General features: G+C 41.4%; 1 protein-coding gene across 3 annotated transcripts in view; it reads left to right on the top strand.

The window, feature by feature from the left end:
- Positions 1-26,242, top strand: part of LOC147106719 (synaptotagmin-7-like) — an 890,706-nt gene that overhangs the window by 634,294 nt on the left and 230,170 nt on the right. For all 3 annotated transcript variants that reach the window (XM_086007776.1, XM_086007777.1, XM_086007775.1), the window contains exon 3: positions 13,904-13,983. In XM_086007776.1, coding sequence (XP_085863902.1) covers positions 13,904-13,983 — 80 coding nt within the window. The remainder of the gene's footprint in view (positions 1-13,903; positions 13,984-26,242) is intronic.

The raw sequence follows: 26,242 nt of genomic DNA, 5'->3' as shown, positions 1-26,242 counted from the left end.
CTAAGCCTCTTGCCTAATACCTGGCTCTGTGGGCTGGGAAATATTTATAGGTTATAGCAATGAAAACTTGGGAGATTCTGGATAGTGAGCATCCTTTTTTTCTAAATTGCTCTCGGAATGTGGGTGATGCTGGCAAGATCACATATACCAGCTGTCCCTACTTGCCGTGAGAAGGTAGTGGTGGTACGCCTTCTCCTTGAACAATTGCAGTCCTTATGCTGATGGTGCTCCTACAATGGTGTTAGGCAGGAAATTCCAGGATATTGGCTGAGCAATGATAAAGGGACAATGATAATATCCAAGTCAGGATGGTGTGTAACTGAGAGGAACTTGGATATGATGGTGTGCCCACAACAATGATGCTCTTGGCCTTGGTGTTGCAGGTTAGTGGGCGGGATAGGGTGCTGTTAAATTAACCTTGGTGAGTTGCTGTAGTGCATCCTGAAGTTGGTTTATTCTGCAGCTACAATGCCCCGGTGATGGAGAGGGTAGATACTTGCAATTATCAATTCAAAAAGACATCATGAAATGGCCACAGATCGAAAGTTGACGAGCATATTTTCCTGTGTGCTGCTTATTAGTTTTTTTTAGCTGAATGACGTTGTAAAAGGAATAATTGCAGCTGAGTGCACAAGAGGGTGGAATGATTTTGAACAGTCTTATCCCAGTTTTGACTGGTCATAGGTCTCCAGCATTAAAACTATTGCAGCTACCAATATTATAGGATTCTGCTGATTTATTACATTCATTAATTTCTGATGAGCTGTTGTTTCTTTAAGACAATTGAGACAAAACTGTCAGTTTAAACACTGCATAATGACGTGCTTTGTGCCATTCATTACACTTTATTCATTTCAGCACCAAATTGGCAATCCCTATGCAAGATTAAATAATAAATCTGTGAAGTATGTAAGAAATATTAATCAGAGTATGACACAAATCTTTAATCTTTTCCTATCCTTTAACAGCAGAGGTTCGTACAAGTTGTTGTTTGAGTTGACGATTTACCATTAATTCCGAAGCTTTTAAGATGCCAAACTAAATTTTCTTTGAACCGTTTTGCATTACCGAGTCCAAATTGTATTAACGGTTACATATGGCCAAACCAGTCACAATGGAATGCTGTACAATACTGAGTGCTATACTCCTACTTATCAGGTCAAAAATAAAGTTGGGGACAGAGATGCATCAACTAGAACTACTTTATTTAAATATCTGTTATAACAGTCATAAAGTTAAGCATTGAGAATTACAAGTACATGGTAATATGGAATCATAGAATGGTTACAGCACAGGAGGAGGCCATTCGGCCCGTCAAGCCCGTGCCGGATCTCTGCAAGAGCACTTCAGCTAGTCCCGCTCCCCTGCCCTTTTCCCATAGTCCTGCAATTTTTTTTCCTTCAGGTACAGTACTTATCCAATTCCCTTTTGAAAGCCACGATTGAATCTGCCTCCACCACCCTTTCAGGCAGTGCATTCCAGATCATAACCACTTGCTGCGTAAAAAAGTTTTTCCTCATGTTGCCTTTGGTTCTTCTGCCAATCGCCTTAAATCTGTGTCCTCTGGTTCTCGACCCATCTGCCAATGGGAACAGTTTTTCTCTATCTACTCTGTCTAGACCCCTCATGATTTTAAACACCTCTATCAAACCTCCTCTTAACCTTCTCTGCTCTAAGAACAACAACAACCCCAGCTTCTCCAGTCTATCCATGTAACTGAAGTCCCTTATCCCTGGAACCATTCTTGTACATCTTTTCTGCACCCTCTGAGACCTTCACATCCTTATAAAGTGCAGCGCCCAGAATTGGACACAATGCTCCAGTTGAAGCCAAACCAGTATTTTATAAAGGTTCTTAACTTCCTTGCTTTTGTACTCTATGCCTCTATGAAAAAGCCCAGAATTCCGTAAGCTTTTTTAACTGCTTTCTCAACCTGCCCTGCCACCTTCAACGGTTTGTGCACATACCCCCAGGTCTCTCTCTTCCTGCACCCTCTTTAGGATTGTACCCTTTAGTTTATATTGCCTTTCCTCATTCTTCCGACCAAAATGTATCACTTCGCACTTTCTGCGTTAACATTCATCTACCACGTGTCTGCCCATTCCTCCAGCCTATGTCCTCTCGAAATCTATCACTATTCTCCTCACTGTTCACTATACTTCCAAGTTTTGAGTCATCTGCAAATTTTGAAATTGTGCCTGTACACCCAAGTTCAAGTCATTAATATATATCGAGAAAAGCAGTGATCCTAGTACCAACCCCTGGGGAACTCCACTGTATACCTTCCTCCAGTCCGAAAAACAACCGTTCACCACTACTCTGTTTCCTGTCACTTAGCCAATTTTGTAACCATGCTGCCATTGTCCCTTTTATTCCATGGGTTTCAACTTTACTGGCAAGCCTATTATGTGGCACTTTATCAAAAGCCTTTTGGAAATCCATGTACACTACATCAACTGCATTGCCCTCATAAACCCTCTCTGTTACCTCATCAAAAAACTCAATCAAGTTAGTTAAACACGATTTGCCTTTAACAAATCTGTGCTGGCTTTCCTTAATTAATCCATACTTGTCCAAGTGACTGTTAATTTTGTCCCGGATTATCATTTCTCTGCAATTTCCACCTTTACTTCCCTCTGCATCCTAGGATGCATCCCATCGGTCCTGGTGGCTTATCTCCATTTAAGTACAGCCAGCCTTTCTAGCACTTCCTCTTTATCAATTTTTATCCCATCCAGTATGTCAACTACCTCCTCTTTCACTATGACTTTGGCAGCATCTTCTTCCTTGGTAAAGACAGATGCAAAGTACTCATTTAGTACCTCAGCCATGCCCTCTGCCTCCATGTGTAAGTCTCCTTTTTGGTCCCTAATCGGCCCCACCCCTCCTCTTTCTACCTGTTTACTATTTATATGCCTATAGAAGACTTTTGAATTCCCTTTTATGTTAGCTGCCATTCTATTCTCATACTCTCTCTTTGCCCCTCATTTCTTTTTTCACTCCCCCCCTGAACTTTCTATATTCAGCCTGGTTCTCACTTTGGTTGCCCTACCTTTCCCCCACGTGGGAATGTACCTCGACTGTACACAAACATCTCTTTAAAGGCAGCCCATTGTTCGATTATGGTTTTGCCTGCCAATCTTTGATTCCAATTTACCCGGGCCAGATCTGTGTTCTCTCCACTGAAATTGGCCGCCCTCCAATTAAGTATTTTTACTCTAGATTGCTCCTTGTCCTTTTCAATAGTTAATCTAAACCTTATGATACTGTGATCACTGTTCCCTAAATGTTCCCCTACTGACACTTGCTCCACTTGATCCACCTCATTCCCCAGAAACAGATCCAGCAATGCCTCCTTCCTCATTGGGCCGGAAACGTATTGATCAACAAAGTTCTCCTGAACACACTTCAGAAATTCTTCCCCCTCTCTGCCCTTTACACTATTACTATCCCAGTCTACTTTAGGATAATTAAAGTCCCCCATTATCACTACTCGAGAGTTCTTGCACCTCTCTGTAATTTCCTTGCAAATTTGCTCCTCTGTATCCTTCCCACTAGTTGGTGGCCTATAGAATACACCTAGTAGTGTAATGGCACCTCTATTGTTTCTTAACTCCAACCAAATAGATTCTGTCCTTGACCCCTCCAGGACATCCTCTCTCTAGCTCTGTAATATTCACCTTAATCAATACTGTCACCCTACCTCCTTTCTTTCCTGAACACCTTATATCCAGGAATATTTGGTACCCAATCCTGCCCTTTTTTGAGCCAGGTCTCCATTATCGCCACAACATATTCCCTTCTGGCTATTTACGCCTGCAGCTCACCAACCTTATTTGCCACGCATCGTGTGTTTACACACATGCACTGTAAACCTATCTTAGACCTTGTATTCTCTCTTAGTCTGGCCCCACCTAATACCGTACTATTTCTTAATTTAGTGCTATCTGTCTCTCCCAGTCCTTTGTGCACCTTGTTTCTTTGTTTCTTCTTTCTAATGCTACATCTTGGTGCCCACCCCCCTGCCAAATTAGTTTAAACCCTCTCCCCCACCCCCCCGGCGAGGATATTGGTCCCGCTCTGTGCAACCCGTTCGGCTTGTACAAGTCCCACCTCCTCCAGAACCGGTCCCAATGTCTCAGGAATCTGAAGTCCTCCCTCCTGCTCCATCTCTCCAGCCACGCATTCATCTGCTCTATCCTCCTATTTCTATACTCAATAGCTCATGGCACCGGGAGCAATCTGGAGATTATTACCTTTAGAGGTCCTGCTTATTAATCTTTTTCCTAGCTCCCTAAAATCTGCTTGCAGGACCTCATCCCTCTACTTATGTAGTTGATACTGATATGGAGCACGACCTCTGGCTGTTCACCGTCCCCACTCAGAATGTACTGCAGCTGCTCAGTGACATCCTTGACCCTGGCACCAGGGAGGCAACATACCATCCTGGAATCATGTCTGCGGCTGCAGAAACGCCTGTCTGTTCCCCTAACTATTGAATCCCCTACCACTATTGCTTTCCTGATCATCTTCCCTCCCCACCCCCCACAAAGCTGAATCACCCGTGGTGCCGTGGATGTGGCTCTGGCTGAATATTAAATATGGTACTTGGGGCAAGCATTTCATTAAAATACCTGCAAGTAACTTTTACACCGGGAGTTGGCATTGATGGGTATTTTCAGTGTCAAACGTATCACACACTCTGGCACAGATGCCTCTCTGAACCCCAGCTTTTTATAGTGAGGGAATATGTTGAGAAAACTGCTTTCAGTCTGCATGGGGTTGCACGGTCTGGTCCGCAGAGCAATTTATGTTCTGAACCTAATCCCTGTCATCTCTGTTACCAGGTAAGCACTGTTTTTCTCAATACATTTAATTTTTAATTTTTTTTAATTTTTCCCCCTTTTCTAGATGTGACCCCAAAATGTATCATTGACCACCACTCCTCCAAAAACAATGAATCTCTCCAGTGTGATTCTGTGATTGAGCTTGCTGGTCTGCAGTTGTTCTCACCTACCAGCTTTCTGTCCCCCTGTCAGTTGGTTGATGTGCTAGCGGCCCCGCACCACCCCTCTGTCCCTCCCACTCGCCCATACCACCTCTCTATTCGCTCTTCCCCCACCCATGTGCACCACCTCTCCACTTGTCCCCCCACCCTCTCCCCATCTCTGTCTGCTCCCCCCCACCCACCTGCGCTGCCTCTCGCTCCGTTCCCCAACCCTCTCTGCCTCTCTGTCCGCTTCCCCCCCCACCCACTCGTGCTACCGCTCTGTCTGCTTCCCCCCAACCAACTGCGCCACCTCTTTCTGCTTCCCCCCTCTCTATCTGTTCCTCCCCCCTCAAACTTCCCCCCCCACCCACTCCGCCTCTCTGTCCGTGCTCCTCTTCCCCGCCCCCCCCCCCCCCCGCGACACCTGCTCCGCCTTTTAGTCCGCCCCTTCTCCCAAACCCCAACTCCACTCTATCAAGGACTGCTGCCTTTGGCTCAATATTGCCCACCTCGACTGTTATCTCCCAAGCTTTGCTGAGTCCACTAAGCTGTGGCTTGTACTAAATCTGCCACCTCAGGAGATCAGCAAGAGAGAGAAAATGCACAGATCTTAAGAGTCCATTAGAGAAGAAACTGTATTTTTCAGCTCTGCTCTTTCTTCTGTGAAATTATATTGGTGCTTTTATTGATTTTATATACAGGTATTTACTTTTTTATATTTTACAGGAGGTTGTGGAGCATTTTAGCCTGATTGTGAAGTAGGGTTCTTTGAAAAGACTCTATGGGTCGATTGTACATGTCTTGTGTTAATTTACCCTGATGATGGGAGCTTTAATTGTAGTTGCACAATATCCAATCAGATAATTGTAATTTTGCTTCTGAATATTTGATTGAAAAGTTTATATTCAATCAGATTAAAGTTTTACAAAACTCCTACAGGTCTCGATGTTTTAGGATATCAGACAATAGCATTAATGCGTTAAAAATGTTCCCAGAGGAGTCGCTCACTTGATGTTCCAGGTTATGAAATGCTGAAGGAGTGTTAAACTGTTCCCAAAGGACTCTTTGAATTAATATGCTTACCTTGAAGCAGTCTAAAACTCTCAAGAGTTGACCTTGCAGAAGGGAATTGACAAGAGTTGATTCAAGCAAATTATTCACTGTAACAACATTTTTTTTAAGGACAAGGAGATGCACATGGAAAAATTAGGAATAAGAAGGAAATTCAGCCAAAAAGAATAAGTTCATCAGAATAAGTCCAGTGAATCAAGCGGTATAAATGGGTTTAAGAGATCATTTGTATGCTTCTGTTCAAAGAAGGGATTTAGGGATATGATTGGAAGCCAGATAAGCGGAGAGAGATCAATCAAAAAGGCTTATTGAACCTAACAGCTTTTCATCTTCTGTTCTTGTGAACTCCTCGCCCCTTGTAATACGTTGCATTCATTGCTAGTTTTATTTCATTTACTCAGCAAAGGAGATACAGAATAAGAACATAAGAAATAAGAGCAGGAGTAGGCCATACGGCCCCTCGAGCCTGTTCCGCCATTCAATAAGATCATGGCTGATCATCGACCTCAACTCCACTTTCCCGTCCAAACTCCATATCCCTTGATTCCCCTAGAGCCCAAAAATCTATCTATCTCGGCCTTGAATATACTCAGACTCAGCATGCACAGCCCTCTGGGGCAGAGAATTCCAAAGATTCACAACCCTCTGAGTGAAGAAATTCCTCCTCATCTCAGTCTTAAATGGCCTACCTCTTATCCTGAGACTATGCCCCCTAGTTCTAGACACTCCAGCCAAGGGTAACAACCTCTCGGCATCTACCCTGTCAATCCCCTTCAGAATCTTGTATGTTTCAATGAGATCACCTCTCATTCTTCTAAACTCCAGAAAGTATAGGCCCATTCTACACAATCTCTCATCATAGGACAGCCCTCTCATCCCAAGAATCAATCTAGTGAACCTTCGTTGCACCGCTTCCAAGGCAAGTATATCCTTCCTTAGATAAGGAGACCAAAACTGTGCACAGTACTCCAGGTGTGGTCTCACCAAGGCCCTGTACAATTGTAGCAAGACTTCCTTACTCTTATACTCCAACCCCTTTGCAATAAAGGCCAACATGCCATTTGCCTTCCTTATTGCTTGCTGTACCTGCATGCTAGCTTTCTGTGTTTCTTGCACGAGGACACCCAAATCTACTGAGGGACTGATACTGTGATACAAACAGAAAACATATGCCGTGGAGATGCCAGTTTGGTAATGAATGCTTGGAAACAATTTTCAAGCATATGTATCTGTGATAATTTCACGGAAATCATTCAGGAGGGCTCTAGTTGATTTTGACAAGCTGGTGCTACTTTCCTGTATTTTTCAACACTGATTTACACAAAGTTTATCTCCAATATTGGAGCAAGATTTAAATTAAATAATGCTACAAGCAGATTGGAAAGGGAAACTATAGCCTGCTTTGGGATATCCTGAGATTGTGGAAGGCACTGTGTAAATGCAAGTTCGTTCTTTCTTTAATGAGAAATTTCAGGTATTAAAGGAGTCAACTTTGGCCCTGTTGTAACACTTTCACCTCTGAGTCAGAAGGTTGTGGCTTCAAGCCCCACTTCAGAGACTGAGCACATGATCTAGGCTGACGCTTCTGTGCAGTATTGAAGGTGTGTTGCACTGTCGGAGGTGCCACCTTTTGGATAAGACGTTAAATATCTGCCCCCTCAGGTGGCCATAAAAGATCCCACGGTGTTATTGAAAGAAGAGCAGGGGAGTTCTCCCAGTGTCCTGGCCAATATTTCACCCTCAACCAACACCTAAAACAAATGATCTGGTCATTTATTTCATTGCTGCCTGTGAGAGCTTGCTGTACAAAAATTGGCTGCCACGTTTTCTACATTACAACAGTGACTACACTTCGAAGGTACTTCATTGGCTGTAAAGCGTTTTGTGACTTCTGAGCTCATGAAAAGTTGCTAAATGCAAGTTTTCTTTTCTTTTTAAAACTATACATCAGATCCCTGTGCTGGATGTTTTATGGCATTTGACTGACTGCTACATTGGGGAATATTGCACACTTGGTCAGACAGACGTATGGACTTCTCTTGATATAATGCTATTTGTTTATACAAGTCACTGCACTTCAAAGTAATTCATTGTACTGAGACATTTCTGAGAGATGTAATAATAGGGACCTACGTAAACACATCCCCATCATTCTCTCCAACAAATAGGAAAAAAATACAGTGATTCAAAACAAGCTTTTTAAAAGACATCCCTAGATATAGTTAGTGATATATACAAGAATTTAACATTTTAGAATGATTTTTTTTTTCTGTTGTTTGTTTTGGTCAAAAGATTTTCACTTTGGCTGTCTCCCAAAGATCCATCCATGGCCCTCTCCTCTTCCTCATCGACATGCTATCCCTTGGTGGCATCATCTGCAGGCATTGCGCCAGCTTCCACATGTACGTTGACACCTAGCTCGACCTCTCTACCCCTCCATTGCCCTGGATGAGCTGTAATTCCCTCCAGCTAAAAACTGGCAAGACCAAAGCCATCATCTTCAGCCCCCAGCACAAACTCTATACCCTCACTACTGAATCCATCTCCATCCCTGGCCATTGTCTCAAGCTGAACCAGACTGTTCGCAGCCTCGGTGTCCTTGTAACAAATGTCAGGTCTGCCTAAAATATTCTCTTGTGTTCACCAGGACTGGTTACTTTCATAAGCGGTCCCCATGTTTAACATTCACAACTGCCCAATATCTAATCATACAATAGTGTAACTTGGGGTGTAACAATAGGACCCCCGAGTGATCAGAGCTGGGTATTCGTGACTTTCACATGCATCCTTGTGCACTTCTCCGATCTTTCAGTCGGCAGTCGATTAGAATTTTAGTCAGAAAAGGCCAGATACGAATCATTAAACTGTTTTATATTACAGACAGCAAGTGAATGTACAGCGTAACAGTTAGAATCAAATCTCACCTTAATCCAACTAACTCCTGTCCCCCCTCTCCCCCCCCCCCCCTTGTGAACAGAACATAATACAAATCTGTAACACAGTCCCTTTTAGTGAGGTAAAACACTTTCACTGTTCTTTTTACATAGATACATAGATACATAGAAGATAGGAGCAGGAGTAGGCCATTCGGCCCTTCGTGCCTGCTCCGCCATTTAATGAGATCATGGCTGATCCTTTAATTCAGTATCCCGTCCCCGCCTTCTCTCCGTAACCCTTAACCCCTTTTGCCCGTAGAAATATATCTAATTCCCTCTTAAATATATTTAATGAGCTGGCGTACACTGCCCTCTGTGGCAATGAGTTCCACAGGTTCACCACTCTCTGAGTGAAGAAATTCCCCCTCATCTCTGTCCTAAATGGTTTAGCCCTTATCCTTAAATTATGTCCTCTAGTTCTGTTTTCACCCGCCAAGGGAAACATTCCTTCTGCATCCAGTCTGTCTAGACCTGTCAGAATTTTATACACTTCTATGAGGTCCCCTCTCAATCTTCTAAACTCCAGTGTGTACATCCCTAAACTACATAGTCTCTCCTCATAGGTCATTCCCGCCATTCCTGGTATCAGCCTGGTGAATCGCCGCTGCACCCCCTCCATGGCAAGAACATCCTTCCTCAGATGAGGCGACCAAAACTGTACACAGTACTCGAGGTGTGGTCTCACCAGTGCCCTGTACAGCTGCAGCAAGGTATCCCTGTTCCTGTATTCTAACCCTTTTGCTATGAAGGCCAGCATACCGTTTGCCTTCTTGACCGCCTGTTGCACCTGCATGCTCGCCTTCAGTGACTGGTGTACAAGAACACCCAGGTCTCTCTGTACTTCCCCCTCTCCCAATCTATTGCCATTTAAATAATAATTTGCCCTCCCGTTCCTGCACCCAAGGTGGATAACTTCGCACTTGTCCACATTATAGTGCATCTGCCATTTATCCGCCCAATCGCCCAGTCTGTCCAAATCGCTCTGGAGCTTCCTGGTCTCTTCCTCTGAGCCCACCCCACCTCCTAGTTTAGTGTCGTCTGCAAATTTGGAAATGCTGCATCCGACTCCCTGATCCAGGTCATTAATGTAAATTGTGAACAGCTGGGGGCCCAGGACAGATCCCTGTGGTACCCCACTTGTTACTGCCTGCCATTCAGAAAATGAGCCGTTTATTCCAACTCTCTGTTTTCTATCTGACAGCCAGTTCCCTATCCACGCCAAAACTTTCCCCTTTATCCCATGAGCCTCAATTTTCCATGCTAATCTTTTATGTGGGACCTTATCGAAGGCCTTTTGGAAGTCCAGGTACACCACATCTACTGGCTCTCCCCCATCTATTCTACCAGTTACTCCCTCAAAAAATTCCAATAGATTAGTCAAGCACGATTTACCCTTTGTAAATCCATGTTGACTCTGTCCTATCCTGTCCCCATTTGCTAAGTGCTCCGCTATTTCATCCTTAATGATGGACTCCAGCATTTTGCCCACAACTGATGTAAGGCTTACAGGTCTGTAATTACCTGCTTTTTCCCTACCCCCCTTTTTGAATAGTGGGGTAACGTTAGCTACCCTCCAATCCATCGGCACTGTTCCCGAGTCTAATGAATTCTGAAAAATCATCCTTAGTGCATCCGCTATCTCTAGGGCCACCTCCTTCAGTACCCTAGGATGCATGTTATCAGGCCCTGGGGATTTGTCCACCTTCAATCCCTTTAGCTTCCTTAACACCATATCCTTAGAGATATTGATTTGCGTCAGTTCCTCCCTTGCCAATGTCCCTATTTTTCCCGATATCCCAGGGAGGTTTTTTGTGTCTTCCTTCGTAAAGACTGACCCAAAGTATGCATTTAGTTGATCTGCCATTTCCTTATTTCCCATTATATATTCCCCCGTATCTGACTGCAATGGACCAACTTTGGTTTTCACCAGTCTTTTCCTTTTGATATATTTATAAAAGCTTTTGGAGTTAGTTTTTATATTTTCCGCCAGCTTGTTTTCGTAAGCTATTTTGCCCCTCTTGATCATGCCCTTTGCCCTCCTTTGCTCTATCTTAAACTGTTCTCTGGAAGCCAGCCAGCTTTTTCTTGTGGAAATCTGTCTGGACCTTCTGATCTGTCTGACAACCTCACTCACTGATTGACTGCATGTAGATCTAATGTTCCTTTCTTTCCTGTCCCAGGAATTTGGGACTCGGTTCTCAATCACTCTCCCTGTCTGGGTTGGCCAAAGGATGTGCCGATCAAGCGTGCTTTCACCCTTTCTCCCAGGTTCCAAGTTCAATTCTTGGTCTGTATAGAATTAGTTAATTCTCCTTCTGGAAGGTGCATGTTTGCAGACACTGAATGAGGCTTATCTGGATGTCTGCCATGGAAAGCAGCCTGGTAGCCCTCGCACGTGAAAAATATTGATTACTGAAAGGTCCATGGAGCACATGCGTGCTTCTGGTGTTCAGTAAAGGTGCTGAGCTTATTAGTAAAATAAATAACTCAGCAAGGACTCACCACCTTCAGCAGAAGAAACTATATAAAAGATATGGAAAGGGTAAGAAAATAAAATAGGACTCAATAAACCTGTTCACCGATGCTCAGTTTGGGTTCCGCCAGGACCACTAGGCTCTAGGCCTCATTACAGCCTTGGTCCAAACATGGACAAAAGAGCTGAATTCCAGAGATGAGGTGAGAGTGACTGCCCTTGACATCAAGGCAGCAGAGTGTGGCATCAAGGAGCCCTAGTAAAATTGAAGTCAATGGAAATCGGGGAAAACTCTCCACTGGCCGGAGTCATACCCAGCACAAAGTAAGATGGTTGTAGTTGTTGGAGGTAAATCATCTCCGCCCCGGGACATCGCTGCAGAAGTTCCTCAGGGCAGTGGCTATCCCTTAATGGCCCTATTCCCATCCCAACCTTTTTTATTGATGTGCCTGTAAAATATGGAGGGGAGAAAATTGACGGAAGATTTAAGTTTGGAATTGGGAATAGCATCATCCCAGGGAGAATACAGTCTGTTTTATAGTGAAGTTTTTATTTTGTATATTTGTCCTTGGGATGTATGCAATTTGTTCTTGGGATGTATGCAATGCTGGCAAAGTGCATTTATTGCCTAGTTGCCCTAAAAAGGTGCTGGTGGGCCTTCTCCTTGAACTGCTGCAGTCCTTGTGATAATGATGCTCCCACAATGGTTTTTGTTGGGGAATTCCAGAATTCTGACCCAGCGACAATAAAGGAACGGTGATGAAAACAGAAAGTGCTGGAAATACTCAGCAGGTCAGGCAGCATCTGTGGAGAGAGATGCAGAGTTAACGTTTCAGGTCGATGACCCTTCGTCAGAATTGGAAAATGTTGGAGATGTAACAGGTTTTTAAGCAAGTGTAGGGGCAGGGAAAGAGGGGAGGAAAGAACAAAAGGGAAGGTCTGTGGTAGGATAGAAGGCAGAAGAGATTAAGAGACAAAAGGGATGATGGTGCAAGGCAAAAGGAGATGGTAATGGGACAAGTTAAGAAACAAAAGATGACTCTAGATGAAGTGTAAATGGCAATGGCAAGATGATCAACAGCTGCCATGTGAGAGAGGAAAAAAATGAAAAACAAAAGATAGGGGCAAAGGTTATGGTCTGAAATTGTTGAACTCTATGTTGAGTCCAGAAGGCTGTAAAGTGCCTAATCGAATGATCAGGTGCTGTTCCTCAAGCTTACGTTGAGCTTCATTGGAACAGTGTAAGAGGCCGAGGATGGAGAGGTCAGAGTGGGAGTGGAGCGGAGAATTAAAGTGACATTTTTGTTCGCACACATTGCTGCACTTGGCCTTCTTGATGGAAACATTTTTTTTAATGTATACCAGTGAAAGAGCCAGCTGTAAATGAATAAGTATGCAAGAATGTATCTTTGAATTTCAAATGCCACGTTTATTTTCATTACTTGCATGTCATTACTGCCGAAAAAGGCAGACGCGCCTAAGTTTATAATTAGGATCTGCATATTATCCCAAACATGGTGTATCCTTGGGGGAGATTTATTATTGATCTGCTATTTTGTGGGGTGGGGGGGCGTGGATATTTTCAATTGCCTGAAAATTCGAGGAGATTTATCCTCTCCCCTAACTTCTTACTTATTTCCTGCTGTGTTCATGGCTCCATCTGTACCATTACATGCAAGGTGCTATATAAATGTAATTTATGATTGACACTGGATAATATAGTTAATCTCAGTTTATTAGCTCTAACAGTGAATATAATGTATACATTTTTATATAGTGTATTTATTGCTATTTAAGAAAAGGCAAGAGAGATTGATTGAGACCTCCTTCCCCTCCCCTACCAAAATATCACTTTGTTTCTCAGAAAATCTGACAAGTATTAAAAATATATTTTTTTTAAGTTGACTAGAAATACAATACAGAGGCTTTGTGCCTTTTCTGTGAACATTTTCAAAGTAGCATATTTTTGTATCAGTTTTATACTAAAATGGCACCTTTGTCTTAATGCAATGGAAGACCTATATACAAACTTTTAAATGAGCCTTAATGTGTTTGTTACATACTTGGGACTTGTGATGGATATTCTGAACATGTGAAGATGTAATTGATATCCACTGACAAATATGCCTTCCTTGTGCTTGGGCACAAACACCAAGACCCAGCATCTAGTCACATGTACCAACATGAATATCGCATGAGTAAAACATCCATGGGCCCCTGATTTATGTTCCTGAACTATCTAGGGCCATAATCAACCAGTAGATTCTATAACTAAAAGAAATGAGGAACCATATTTTAACCAAAACAATTTTTTATATTTTCCCCACTGAAATGCATATCACCAAAACACACACATTGTCACATTTGTGTAACAGGTAATGTATTTCTATATTATTAAATTATTTCTCTCTTTTCCCCCCATTATTTTTAAAGGGTAAAAGACACAAGAGTTCATTGGAAGCAGTCAACACACCAGATTCCAACCGAGGCCGCAATGAGAAGAAAGCCATCAAGTAGGTGCCATGGTCAGAAAATAAGGGAAGGGTTGGAAAGGTTAAGACTAGCAGTCATTGATCTTTTCTCGAAGTAAAGTTGTTGCATTGACTTCACTCTGATGAAGTGATAAATGGTGCTCCTAACTCGAGTATAAATATTTAATGAAGTCGTTTTAAGATGTCTCACATGTATGTCAATTTTATCGTCCATTTTGGTGGTATGAACTTTTTTGGAACAGCAGCAAAATTATCTTCACAAAGGTTTTCATTCCTCATATAGCCTGTGTCTATCCATAGATATGTAGGGAGATCTGGTGTACAATCTTTGCAACTTCTCAGAAGGCACAAAGTCATGTGTTTGACTCTGTCCTTTTATGATCTAAAGTGTATGGTCCTGTTTGGGGCAGGGAACAAAATCCAGCATTGAAAGTATGAGAGGCACTGCCCCCTTCAGTAATAATGGTGATTATTTCTCCTGCAGCTTGTACAAAAAAAAGGAAAAAATATATAGAGAATGGAAGAGGGGAAAAAGTAAAACTTTGACTTGTCCTCCTTGTAGCATTCAAGAGAGTGTAGTTAAACATGAGAGGCAGCAGGAATTCTCTGGACAATTCATGCTTGATTTATGCTGGGGTAAAACTACAATTTTGTTCTTTTAGCTGCATCGCCGTTCACTACAGCTGTTAGATTATAATGATATACCTTGTTTGACACTTTTTCCCTTTTTTAAGCATTGGAACCGGAGAGGTGTTGCCCGCAGCTCTGATGAAGTGATAAAGATTACTCTGTCCACTGAGATTTGCTGGAAAACTGCTGTATTAGTCATTGTGTTTGTCACACAAGTCACTGAAAATATATTTCTATCTGATGCTAGAAAATGAACCAAATCCAATTCCTTTCCATGCTATCTTGTGGTTGAATATCTTTAAATCAATTTGAACTGTTTTGTTGATCTCAGCTTATAGGTCAAAGTCTCGGTGAAAGTTTTAACTATGAATTAGGTCTTGTGGATTGTAAATTAAGTTATTTTAACTTGTTAAATCTGATTTTCACTTTTACTTTTTCTTCCAGTTAAATGCAATGATCCAATTAGCATTCAGCGCAAAGATTTGAGTACCAAAATTACCGGTCCAATCATCTCCAATATAGGTTTTATATAGTACCCACCATTGGTACAGGACTCAGTGACGGATTGGACTAATACGGTTTACTTTAGTAGAGGTTATATGCAGTACACATTATGTTGCTTCATATTTTAACTTGGAAATAATATGGAACAGTGTATACAGGGCAGTCTCTCTCTGGGTGAGCACTGCAACAGTTTTACACTGGGTCCTATATCTGTGGCCTACATGTTCTGGTCTTCGTTCACTGTCTGCAGCACGAGTACTGGAAATGGTCCAGTAATGATAAAAGCCTGTTGCTTATGTTAGAGGATTTCAGCGATGTGGTGATTATATGGTGCTTATTCTGTATTGTCACTTAGCTCGGGGCTCAATTATTTGAGACACGTGATGTTGATCAACAGAACATGCATTACTACCCTCTAATTTCATTAAATTTGCTAAAATGCAGTAATATTCACTGCATAATGATGGTAATCACACTTTCTGAACTATGACACGAGGAATTCTACCTTCAGAAGTTCAGCAGGATATTAAGACAAGAGCAGATAAAGAGTTACTTAACCTTGTGCATCCCAATCTCTGTTTCATTCAATACCTGTGTACAATGGGACACTATTTTGCAGAGCAGAAGCCTGGGTGAGAGAGTTATAGCTTCCAACATAGTACGTGACACAATGGATCTCTGTATCCTCAAAAGCAGGTACATTCCAAAAGAGCTTATCTGTTACCCGTTGACCATTAATGATTTTGTAGCACTCTCATTTTCATTCTGTTTTTGAAATATATACTAGGCTCTTAAAGAAAAAAAATCCTCCCATCATTTTGTGATTTGTACAATATTATTCGGCAACAATATCAAAATAGATTTTCTGTCTTCAATCAATCAATATAATGTCAGTACTGTATTTAATTGCTATTAATGTTTCTGTAATCCAGACTTGGGGTTTAGCGATGTACACTTGAGATTCATTCTTGTGTTTTATAATGCCTGTAGCCCTTGATTGAGTTGCAGTCTTGATGCTGGCTCCCAGTACTCCATAATTCTGTGCATCTCCAAATTATATCTAGGTGGAAATGCTATATTGATGTCACAGCAGCCTAAACAAGTTATCACATCTACAAAAAGTTTCTGAATACCTGTCAAGGTAATTCAAAGTGCTCTCATCTCACACTGCGATTTGCTTGATTTCCTTGTTTTTTTTTTAAAGTTACTTTTTTGGTCCCACCCCCCTACTTTTCCTCAATCAGATTATAATTGTAATTCATAATCCGGCCTGTAATAACTCGTGGTCCATGTGTAAAATGCACCAATCTGTAAATTACACCGTTATTTTAAATTGGCCTTTTTCAGTAAAAAATTACTTATAAATTGTTTTTCTTTATAATCACACCTCCCAATTTCTGATTTTTTTCTGAATATTTTGTGCTCATCAAGCTGATAGATGTTTGTGTTGGGAAATAGAGCACATTTTATTTCAGGCACAATGCCACCCTATAGCATGGTTCGATGCATAGTAAAGATTCCCAACAAGGAACTTCAGCCCCAACCTCAGAAGAACACCCCCTATTGAACCACTGTGACATTTTCCATTTCCCACACCAGGCATTCTGTAGCCTCACTGAGATGGTCCATTTAGTGCCTGTTAGGGGCAGTTCTGTGCTGAGTGTTCATGGCAATTAGGAAACTGGATTGAGGTTGCAAGACTCATGGAGAAAGCACTTAAAGACTATAATGCCAATAATTTATACACCAACTGTAACAGTAACTCGAGGTCATTTTGTGTAGTAAACATTAACCCTTTGAAGACTGCTGGAATATTTGTTTGTTAATTGTTAATTAACCAAAAAGATCACAATAACAAAGACACATTCTGCAATTTGATGAGTTTCTCCACCTGTTCTAAATATGTCTGGCATTGATGCTTTCTCCTGTTTGAAGTCACAGCAGTGGCAGGAGGTTTTAAAATGCCCTCCTCCTGAATGTACAAGCAAGAGAAGTAGCTATCAGCAGTTGCACACCAGTGCTTTTTAAAAAATTATTTTAGCATAGAAATGATTAGTCAGCAAATATTTTTATTAACAAAATCTTAAATTTCAAAATTTAAATAATCTATGTTTTATAATTCAACTCTTGCACAAAACAGTGGAGTTAAAGACACTCCCTTACTGTCAATCCAAAATGTAGGATCCCACAATGTAAATTTCTAAAAACATGGGGTTGGCAGAATTATTTCAAGAGGTCACAAAAGTAGAATTATATTTAGAATGAAATTGAATTCCAAAAAGTTCTCCTCTACTAAGTGCCTTTTAGTGAAAATGTATTTATTTAGTATGTTATGAAATCTCACACAAATATTTAAAACAAAGATGGATGTCGATGCCAGAGAATGGAAAATGTGTGACATTTTGCACCCAATGGCAATAACCAGCCCTCACAGGACCATTACAACCAAGGTTAAATAAAGGGTAAAGCTCCCATTGCACTGTCAGTATGGTTTAGATGCAGAGTAAAGATACCTGTGCACTCTCCCATCAATCACTCCCAGGTCAATTCAGTATAGGTTAAATGCAGGTTTAAGTTCCTTCTGCAAAGCAGCCTTTATATATTATCATCAACCTCATTCCAATCAAGTACAGGATGGAGTGGGTGCAGAGTAAATCATTATATAGCATCCTAAGAATTTGGATTATGGCCCCAAAAATGTCATCCACTGTCTGCTGCTGACCCCGCCAAAGTTCACGGGGCCAAAGGCTGGAGTGGCTTTTGGGCAGTATGGGGACACATCTGCAGTGCCTCCTATCAAAGATGGCAGAAATGCTATTGTTAGATGTCGAAAGGCCACTTAAGAAATTTAATTAAAAAAAATAATTCCAGCTATCTTCAAGCGTCCAGGCCCCTGGACCGTTTCCCCTCCCCCCCCCCCCCCCCCCAACCTGCACCCTTCTGGATGCCACTTGGTGTACCAGCCTGCAAATATATGTCAAATCCCATTACTTCAGAGGAAGCAGGACCTCCCAATATCCCACCCCTTCCATGTCAGTTGTTTTGTTTGGGGCAGGCAGACGATCTGTCCCCAAATAAAGCCACTGGAAACCCCTGTGTAAGGGCATGACTGGGCATAGCTTCCAGCCATTCTGCTGGCATTACAGTAGGAGTCTGCCTGAATAAATTTGGGGCCAATTTGTTATGAGTGAAATCACACCCTTATTTAGCATGCTCAAACACATTTAAAAAGCCACGTGCTACAGTGTAAATACACTAACATTCAGAAACTACACTGCTATTCCATTGTTTCATCAAAATAAATGTTGTTGAATCCATAAATGAAAAGTTTATTGGTGTTTCTGATGCAGTTATTTCCATGGTAGCGTGTTAGTGTGAGTAGAGCAGAGTACCAATGGCAGAAGTTGGTTGTAGCAGGAATCTTGGGTAGCAGTGGCAGAAGGTGGGAGTGGCTGGAATCTAGGGTAGCAGTAGCAGGAATCTAAAAGAAACAATTCTTGGAGAGGCAAAGATTGTGAAAAAATTAAAATGGAAATTTTTGATATTAGAAAAATAGAAGTTTTGTTAGAATGCTGGTCAATTGGAGCAATACTTTATTGCTAATTGTATCTGAAAGAAAGAAAGCACTGATCTTGCTGATCTTAAAGGAGGAAAAACATACACATTTGTGACATAGTAGCAGAGAAGCCAGAACAAATATCCTTCAATGACATTGTGGCTATTTCATTATGACCCAAATCTCTAACAGCAGACAGATTTGACGAGCAGAGATCACCATGATAGAGAAAGTAGCTAATATGAGGAAGTTATCCGAATACTAAATTTGAGGGGGAGGGCGGGAAATGATTGAGTGCTCAAGGAACAGATTATTTTGTGCACTGTTGAGGCAATGCGTTCAAAAGTTAGTCCTTTCAGAAGCTGACCTCACTTATGCTAAAGCTTTAGAATGCAATGCAGTGAAGGATAGCCTAGAACTCCTAGATTGGAACATAGCTGAACCAAATGTGCAGGAGCAAAATATCACGGAGCACCCTTGTTTAGTGAAGAAATGTTGATGTGATAAAGCCACAAATCCAAGCATGAACATTTTAAGAATGCGGTGTAACCAAATTTCAGAAATAAAGTACATATTCAGAGGGCTTAATCATTCAAGAGTAGAATCAAAATGGAATCCGCAATGATGATAAAAAGGGAAAAGTACACACATAGCAAATAATGTCAAAAAGTCCAGTACCAAGAATGGTATGGATAAAACACATGATCAAAGCAAGACTGTTAAAATTGGAGCTGGACATTGAACGACTCATTTAACATGTTACATTGTAGTACACGCTTCTCGAGACTCAATAGAAGAGGAATTTGAACCAAAAGGCCTGCTATAAATTAAAGATAATAGATAGGGCATGTGATCTGTCATAGCATGCTATTCTACAAAAAATTCCTGCAGCTTGCTGCACTTACGGTATGTAGCATGATTCTGTCACCCAACTAATGATTTTATATAATGTCCCAGAGAGATGTAATAATCAAGATTTTTAAATTTGCTTTGTCATCTGGTCTAGCGAAGATGAAGAACCTTTGAGTTGCTGAGTTATGTTTGCAACATAACATATGGAAAAAAGAAGTGAATTCAATGATGCCACACAGCATGAGGAGTTGAGTGGCAGCAGGAAAGAAAGGTTGTCATGGGGAATGTGGGAGACAAATAAGTGCCACTAGCAGAAATGATGCACCACCACAGCAGACCAAGACCCAGTCTGAAAGATATTACAACTGATCCACAATTTTAAGCACTTTTTTGCAAATCTTGTGTTCTGATAATGGACCTATAGCTAAATGAAGGGAAGCCACTTTGGTAATAATTAGCTATGTGATATCTACTTGAATTGGTAATACATTAAATAAATCCAAGCATCATAGCCTCTACCTGCAGATACCACTACAAAGTTGAATCTACTTTGGAAATAGCATTATACTGTTTTTAAAGATGATATAGGCACTGTTCAAAAGCTGCAAAGTTATGGTTAAACACAAGTAAATTGCTTACCAAATTTGTTTGAGGCAAGATTAAGACTGACATACTACGGCCTAAGATAGAAATGGAACTAGAAAGACTGTTGGAGATTAAGATTCTTTTTAAAATCATAATATAAGAAAGCTTTGAATGAGAAAAGTCAGTTGGGCTGCTAAAACCACTCCTTTCCTAGAACATGTATTGCTATCTTAAAAATGGATTACCCCTCACCCCTACCCAAGATCTCTGTCCCTCTTTCTGGACTCCATATGAATCAAACAGGTCTATCAATATCTCAAACCTGCAATCCCTTTTCTTGACCGATATTGATCCAGTTCCTTTTCAAAGCTATAAAATGACCCAGACTTGCCACTTTTTTTCTGGTTCATTATCCTGAAAGGTGGGGGGAGTAATCTTTAATCTTGCTCCAACATTGTGAACGAGCTGGCAACTTATTCAAAAAGTTTATGATCATCAAAGAAAAGAAAATCCTCCTGTAATCCAGCCTAGTTCTGTGCTTACATAACTAATTTGCATGTCCCCTTATTCTCCCTGACTTATCTAACTTAAATAGCCTGTCCACATGTGTAGTCTCTTAGTTTTAAATACTTCAAGAGTAAAAAAGACCCAGCTCTCTGAGTCTATCATTATAACTGAGGTATTCTAAACTAGGTATTAATCGAGAAGTCCTGCTCTGATGCTTTTCCAGGGCTAAGGGCCATAAAGATGAAAGACCCCTACAGCCTCATATGCAAGTGTAGGAATTGGTTAGCCTAGCAATACTATAGATAATTGGTCTTGGAACTTTTCAGTGAGAAGTTGGTTCATTGGCCTTCTCAAAAGCTGATTCAGGTACTCATTTGTGAGTAGTGGATGACTCCAGTGAGCACATGCTAACTGGATGGGAGTGGCAGAAAAAATCCAAAATTGCTGAAATAGAGTACCAATGAGTCCGTGCTTGCTGCTGGTTTTCACCCTACAGACCCCAACACAATAGTCGCTTTTTGATCCTTCAATGTCCGCTCTTCCTATCATTGTGAAGTAGCATTCAGCAAGCGTTGGGATTGTTCACCCAATAATGTGGAACGTGAGCTGGGGTTAGACCGTCATGAGATGGATTAGTTTTACCCTGCTGATGTGTTGTTGCAATAGTATTCCTGCTCAGTATGAGAGGAACCCCAGGTTCAGACTCCCAGCATGAGAGAGGACCAGAATTCTACTCTATTCTAGTTGGGGCCTAACCATGGTCTTGTATAGGACACTATGGTGTTTTTGTTTAATATTGGATTAATATTAGCTACACGCTATTTGTCTTCAAACTTCTGAGGGCTTTTGATCAGGGAACAAATGTTTCTACTGGATGTGAGTCATAGAGTCATAGAGTTATACAGCACGGATAGAGGCCCTTCGGCCCATTGTGTCCACGCCGGCCAACAAGCCCTGTCTGATCTAATCCCATATTCCAGCATTTGGTCTGTAGCCTTGTATGCTATGGCATTTCAAGTGCTCATCCAAATGCTTCTTAAATGTTGTGAGGGTTCCTGCCTCCACAACCCTTTCAGGCAGTGAGTTCCAGACTCCAACCACCCTCTGGGTGAAAAAGTTCTTCCTCAAATCCCCTCTAAACCTCCCGCCCTTTACCTTGAATCTATGCCCCCTAGTTATTGACCCCTCTACTAATGGAAAAAGCTCCTCAGCATCCATCCTATCTATGCCCCTCATAATTTTGTACACCTCAATCATGTCCCCCTTCAGCCTCCTCTGCTCCAAGGAAAACAAACCCAATCTGCCCAGTCTCTCTTCATAGCTGAAGCGCTCCAGCCCCGGTAACATCCTGGTGAACCTCCTCTGCACCCTCTCCAACGCGATCACATCCTTCCTGTAGTGTGGCGACCAGAACTGCACACAGTATTCCAGCTGTGGCCTAACCAGTGTTTTATACAGTTCCATCATAACCTCCTTGCTCTTATATTCAATGCCTCGGCTAATGAAGGCAAGTATCCCATATGCCTTTTTTACCACCTTATCCACCTGTTCCGCCGCCTTCAGGGATCTGTGTACTTGCACGCCCAGATCCCTCTGACCCTCCGTCTTGCCTAGGGTCTTACCATTCATTGTGTATTCCCTTGCCTTGTTAGTCCCCCCAAAGTGCATCACCTCGCACTTTTCCGGGTTAAATTCCATTTGCCACTGTTCCGCCCATCTGACCAACCCATCTATATCGTCCTGCAGACTGAGGCTACCCTCCTCGCTATTTACCACCCTACCAATTTTTGTATCATCCGCGAACTTACTGATCATACCTTTTACATTCATATCCAAGTCATTAATGTAGACCACAAACAGCAAGGAACCCAGCACCGATCCCTGTGGTACCCCACTGGCCACAGGCTTCCAGTCACAAAAACAACCTTCGACCATCACCCTCTGCCTTCTGTCACTAAGCCAGTTTTGTATCCAATGTCAGTAAATTTAAGATTGTCGAAAGAAAAAACATAGAGGTTAGGAGAATGCAGGCAGTTGTTAGGACATGGAATGACATACCAGAAATATTGATAGAAGCAGAATCTGTAATTTTTTTTTTTTAAGTAGATAAATGTGAACATATGGGGAATGGGACTGAGCTGTTAGCTTATTCAGAGAGTTGGCACAACAGGCCATATCATCATCTCCTGTGCAGTACAATTCTGTGATTCTATGCAGATGGAAGGTGGTGATGGAGAGTGGGTGGAACATTCTTTGCAGCAAGGTTACATACATTTACTGAAGTCAGAGAATTTGGCCCTCACACCCCCACTGTCGCATGTTTTTAAAAACTATATATAGCTCTCAAAGGGAGCACAATAGAGAGACAATACTTATTGTATGTAACCAAGATAATAGTTCCTCTTTAAAAATGTATTACCAGAAATTTGGAGCATTGTGAGGCATAATTCCCTGAGGAAGCTCTTCAGGCATAGCTTTGCAAACTCAATAAGATGAATGCAGTAAATCTTACCAATCAATCTAGCACATTGCACAAAATAACTAATGGTAGAGTTAATTCCTGTGCAGATGATATTTATACTGCGCACACACCTATTGATTAACTTGAGATTTTTTATCTAGTTATAGTATTTACAGCACAGGAACAGGCTATTGCCGGTATTTATGCTCCACTCGAGCCTCCTCCCACCTTAACTTCATCTAACCCCATCAATATATCCTTCTATTCCTTTCTCCCTCATGTTTATCTAGCTTCGCTAAATGCATGTAATCTAGTCACCTCAACTACACCTTGTGGTAACGAGTTCCATATTCTAACCACACTCTGGGTAAAGAAGTTTCTCCTGAATTCCCGATTGGATTTAATAGTGACTATCTTATATTTATGGCCCCTAGTTCTGGTGTCCCCTGCAAGTGGAAACATTTTCTCTATATCTACTCTATCAAACCCTTTTATAATCTTAAAGACCTCTATCAGGTCACCTCTCAGCCTTCTCAAGACCCAGCCTATTCAATCTTTCCTGATGGGGATAACCTCTCAGTTCTGATATTCTAGTAAATCTTTTTTGCACCTTCCCCAGTCCCTCTATATCCTTTTTATAATATGGAGGCCAAGTATGGTCAAACAAGGTTCTATACTAGTTTAACATAACTTCTCTGCTTTTCAATTCTATCCCTCTAGAAATGAACCTCGGTGCTTTATTTGCTTTTTTATGGCCTTATTAACCTGTGTTGCTCCTTTTAGTGATTTGTGTATCAGTATCCCCAAATCGCTCTGCTCTTGTACCCCATTTAGACTCTTATTTTCCAAGGAGTATGTGTCTCCTTACACTAATTGATATTGAAGTTCATTTGCCAATTACACGCCAATTCTGCAAATTTATTAATGTCTTGCTGTATTTTGTCACAGTCCTCCTCTGTATTAACTATACCCCCCAATTTGGTGTCGTCTGCAAATTTTGAAATTGTGCTTTTGATTCCCGAGTCCAAATCATTTATGTAAATTGTGAACAACAGTGATCCCAGCACTGATCCTTGTGGAACACTACTTCCCACCTTTTGCCAGTCTGACTAGCAACCTTTAACCTCTACTCTCTGTTTCTGTTTTGTAGCCAGCTTGCTATCCATTCTGCTACTTGTCTCCTGACTCCACATGTTCTGACCTTAGTCATGAATCAACTCTACAGTACCTTATCGAAGGTCTTTTGAAAATCCATCTACTGCATTACCCTTGCCTACACTTTCTGTTACTACTTCAAAGAATTCAATAAGGTTCATCAAGCATGACCTTCCCTTTTGGAACCAGTGCTGACTATTTTTATTATATTTTCAGTTTCTAGATGCTTTTCTATTACATCTTTGAGTGAGGATTCCAGTATCTTTCCTACTACCAACATTAAGCTAATTGGTCTATAGTTCCCTGGACTTGTTCTATCTCCCTTTTTAAATATAGGAATCACATTAGCTGTCCACCAGTCCTCTGGCACTAATCCCTTATATATGTAATAGTGCCTCTGCTATCTATTCCCTAACTTCTTTTAATACGCGTGGATGCAATCCATCTGGACCAGGAGGTTTATCCTCTCTAAGTTTGATGAGTTTATCAATTATCTCCCCCTTTCTGTCTTAAATGTCTTTATTTTTTTTGACTTCTTCTGATGTCATGCCCACCATGTTTGTCTCCCTGATAAATACTGAGGCAAAGTAATTATTTAATATTTCTGCCAGTTTGCTGTCATTACCTGTGAATTTATCATGTGTATCCCTTAGTGGCCCTATCACTTTCCTGATTTTTCTTTAGTTACTGTATTTGAGTCTGTAGAATACTTTACTATTTCCTTTTATATTCATTGATAATTTAATTTTATAGTTTCTCTTTGCCTTCCTAATTGTTTTTTATACATCTTTCCTAAACTTTTCATATTCCCTTTTGTCATCCTCTCCTCCAGGAAAGGCATACTTGCTACCAGCAAGTGCTTGACCTTTTTGATGTATATCTTGTATATTTGGAGTTTGTTACAGATTTAAGTAGAACAACTGAAAGCAAGTATTTCTAGAGTGGAAATTATTCCAGCGCTCTGCTGCTTGCTATTTCAACAATTCTGGCTCATTCATATATTGAAGGAAAAGAGCACTGAGTGGTGTAGTTGATCTGGGTTGTGGGTACAAACCAGACCAGACTGGGAACAAAATCCCACCTCTGCAGACAATGAAGATTCTAAATGCCAAGTCTCAGCCTGGTCCCTAGTAAATTCAGATGTACAGCTTAAAAATCATAGAATCATAGAATGACACAGCACAGAAGGAGGCCATTAAGCCCATTGTGCCTGTGCTGGCTCTTTGGTAGATCTTTTCAATTAATCCCACTCCCCTGCTCTTTCCCCGTAGCCCTGTAAATAAAAATAAAAAATTCCTTCAAATATTTATCCAATTCTCTTTTGAATGTTACTATTGAATCTGCTTCCAACATCCTTTCAGGCAGAGCATTCCAGATCATCATAACTCGCTGTTAAAAAAAAAAGTTTATTCATGTCACCTGTGGGTCTTTTACCAGTTCATTCCAGTTCCATATGGTTCATACTACTAAACCACTTACTCAAGTGCTAACTCCACTGAACTGCATCTGCCACCTATTTGCCCACACCACTAATGTACCTCTGTCGGACAATCTCCTGCATTCTTCCTCACAGTTTACTGTGTTTCCTAATTCGGGACTGTCAGCAAACTTTGATATCATTCCTCTTGTGTTTATGTCCAAGTCATTTATAAAAAATAGAAATAAGAGGTCCCAGCACAGATCTCTAGACACACCACTACTCTCATCCTGGCAATCCAAAAAAAAATCTACTTATCCATATGATTGCTTTCTATGCCCTAGCCATCTCTCTCTCTACATATAGAAGATAGGAGCAGGAGTAGGCCATTCGGCCCCTCGAGCCTGCTCCGCCATTCAATGCGATCATGGCTGATCATCCAAATTCAGTACCCAGTCCCTGCTTTCTCCCCATACCCCTTGATCCCTTTAGCCTTGAGAAATATATCCAACTTCTTCTTGAATATATTTAATGAATTGGCCTCTACTGCCTTCTGTGGTAGAGAATTCCACAGGTTCACCACTCTCTGGATGAAGAAATTCCTCCTCATTTC

Source organism: Somniosus microcephalus, chromosome 15 (genome assembly GCF_052327205.1).
Source record: "Somniosus microcephalus isolate GS21.2 chromosome 15, FLI_Smic_1.0, whole genome shotgun sequence".
In the NCBI taxonomy this organism is placed as follows: Eukaryota; Metazoa; Chordata; class Chondrichthyes; order Squaliformes; family Somniosidae; genus Somniosus; species Somniosus microcephalus.
The sequence above is the reverse complement of the archived record's forward strand: the minus strand, read 5'-3'. Positions and strand labels throughout refer to the sequence as shown.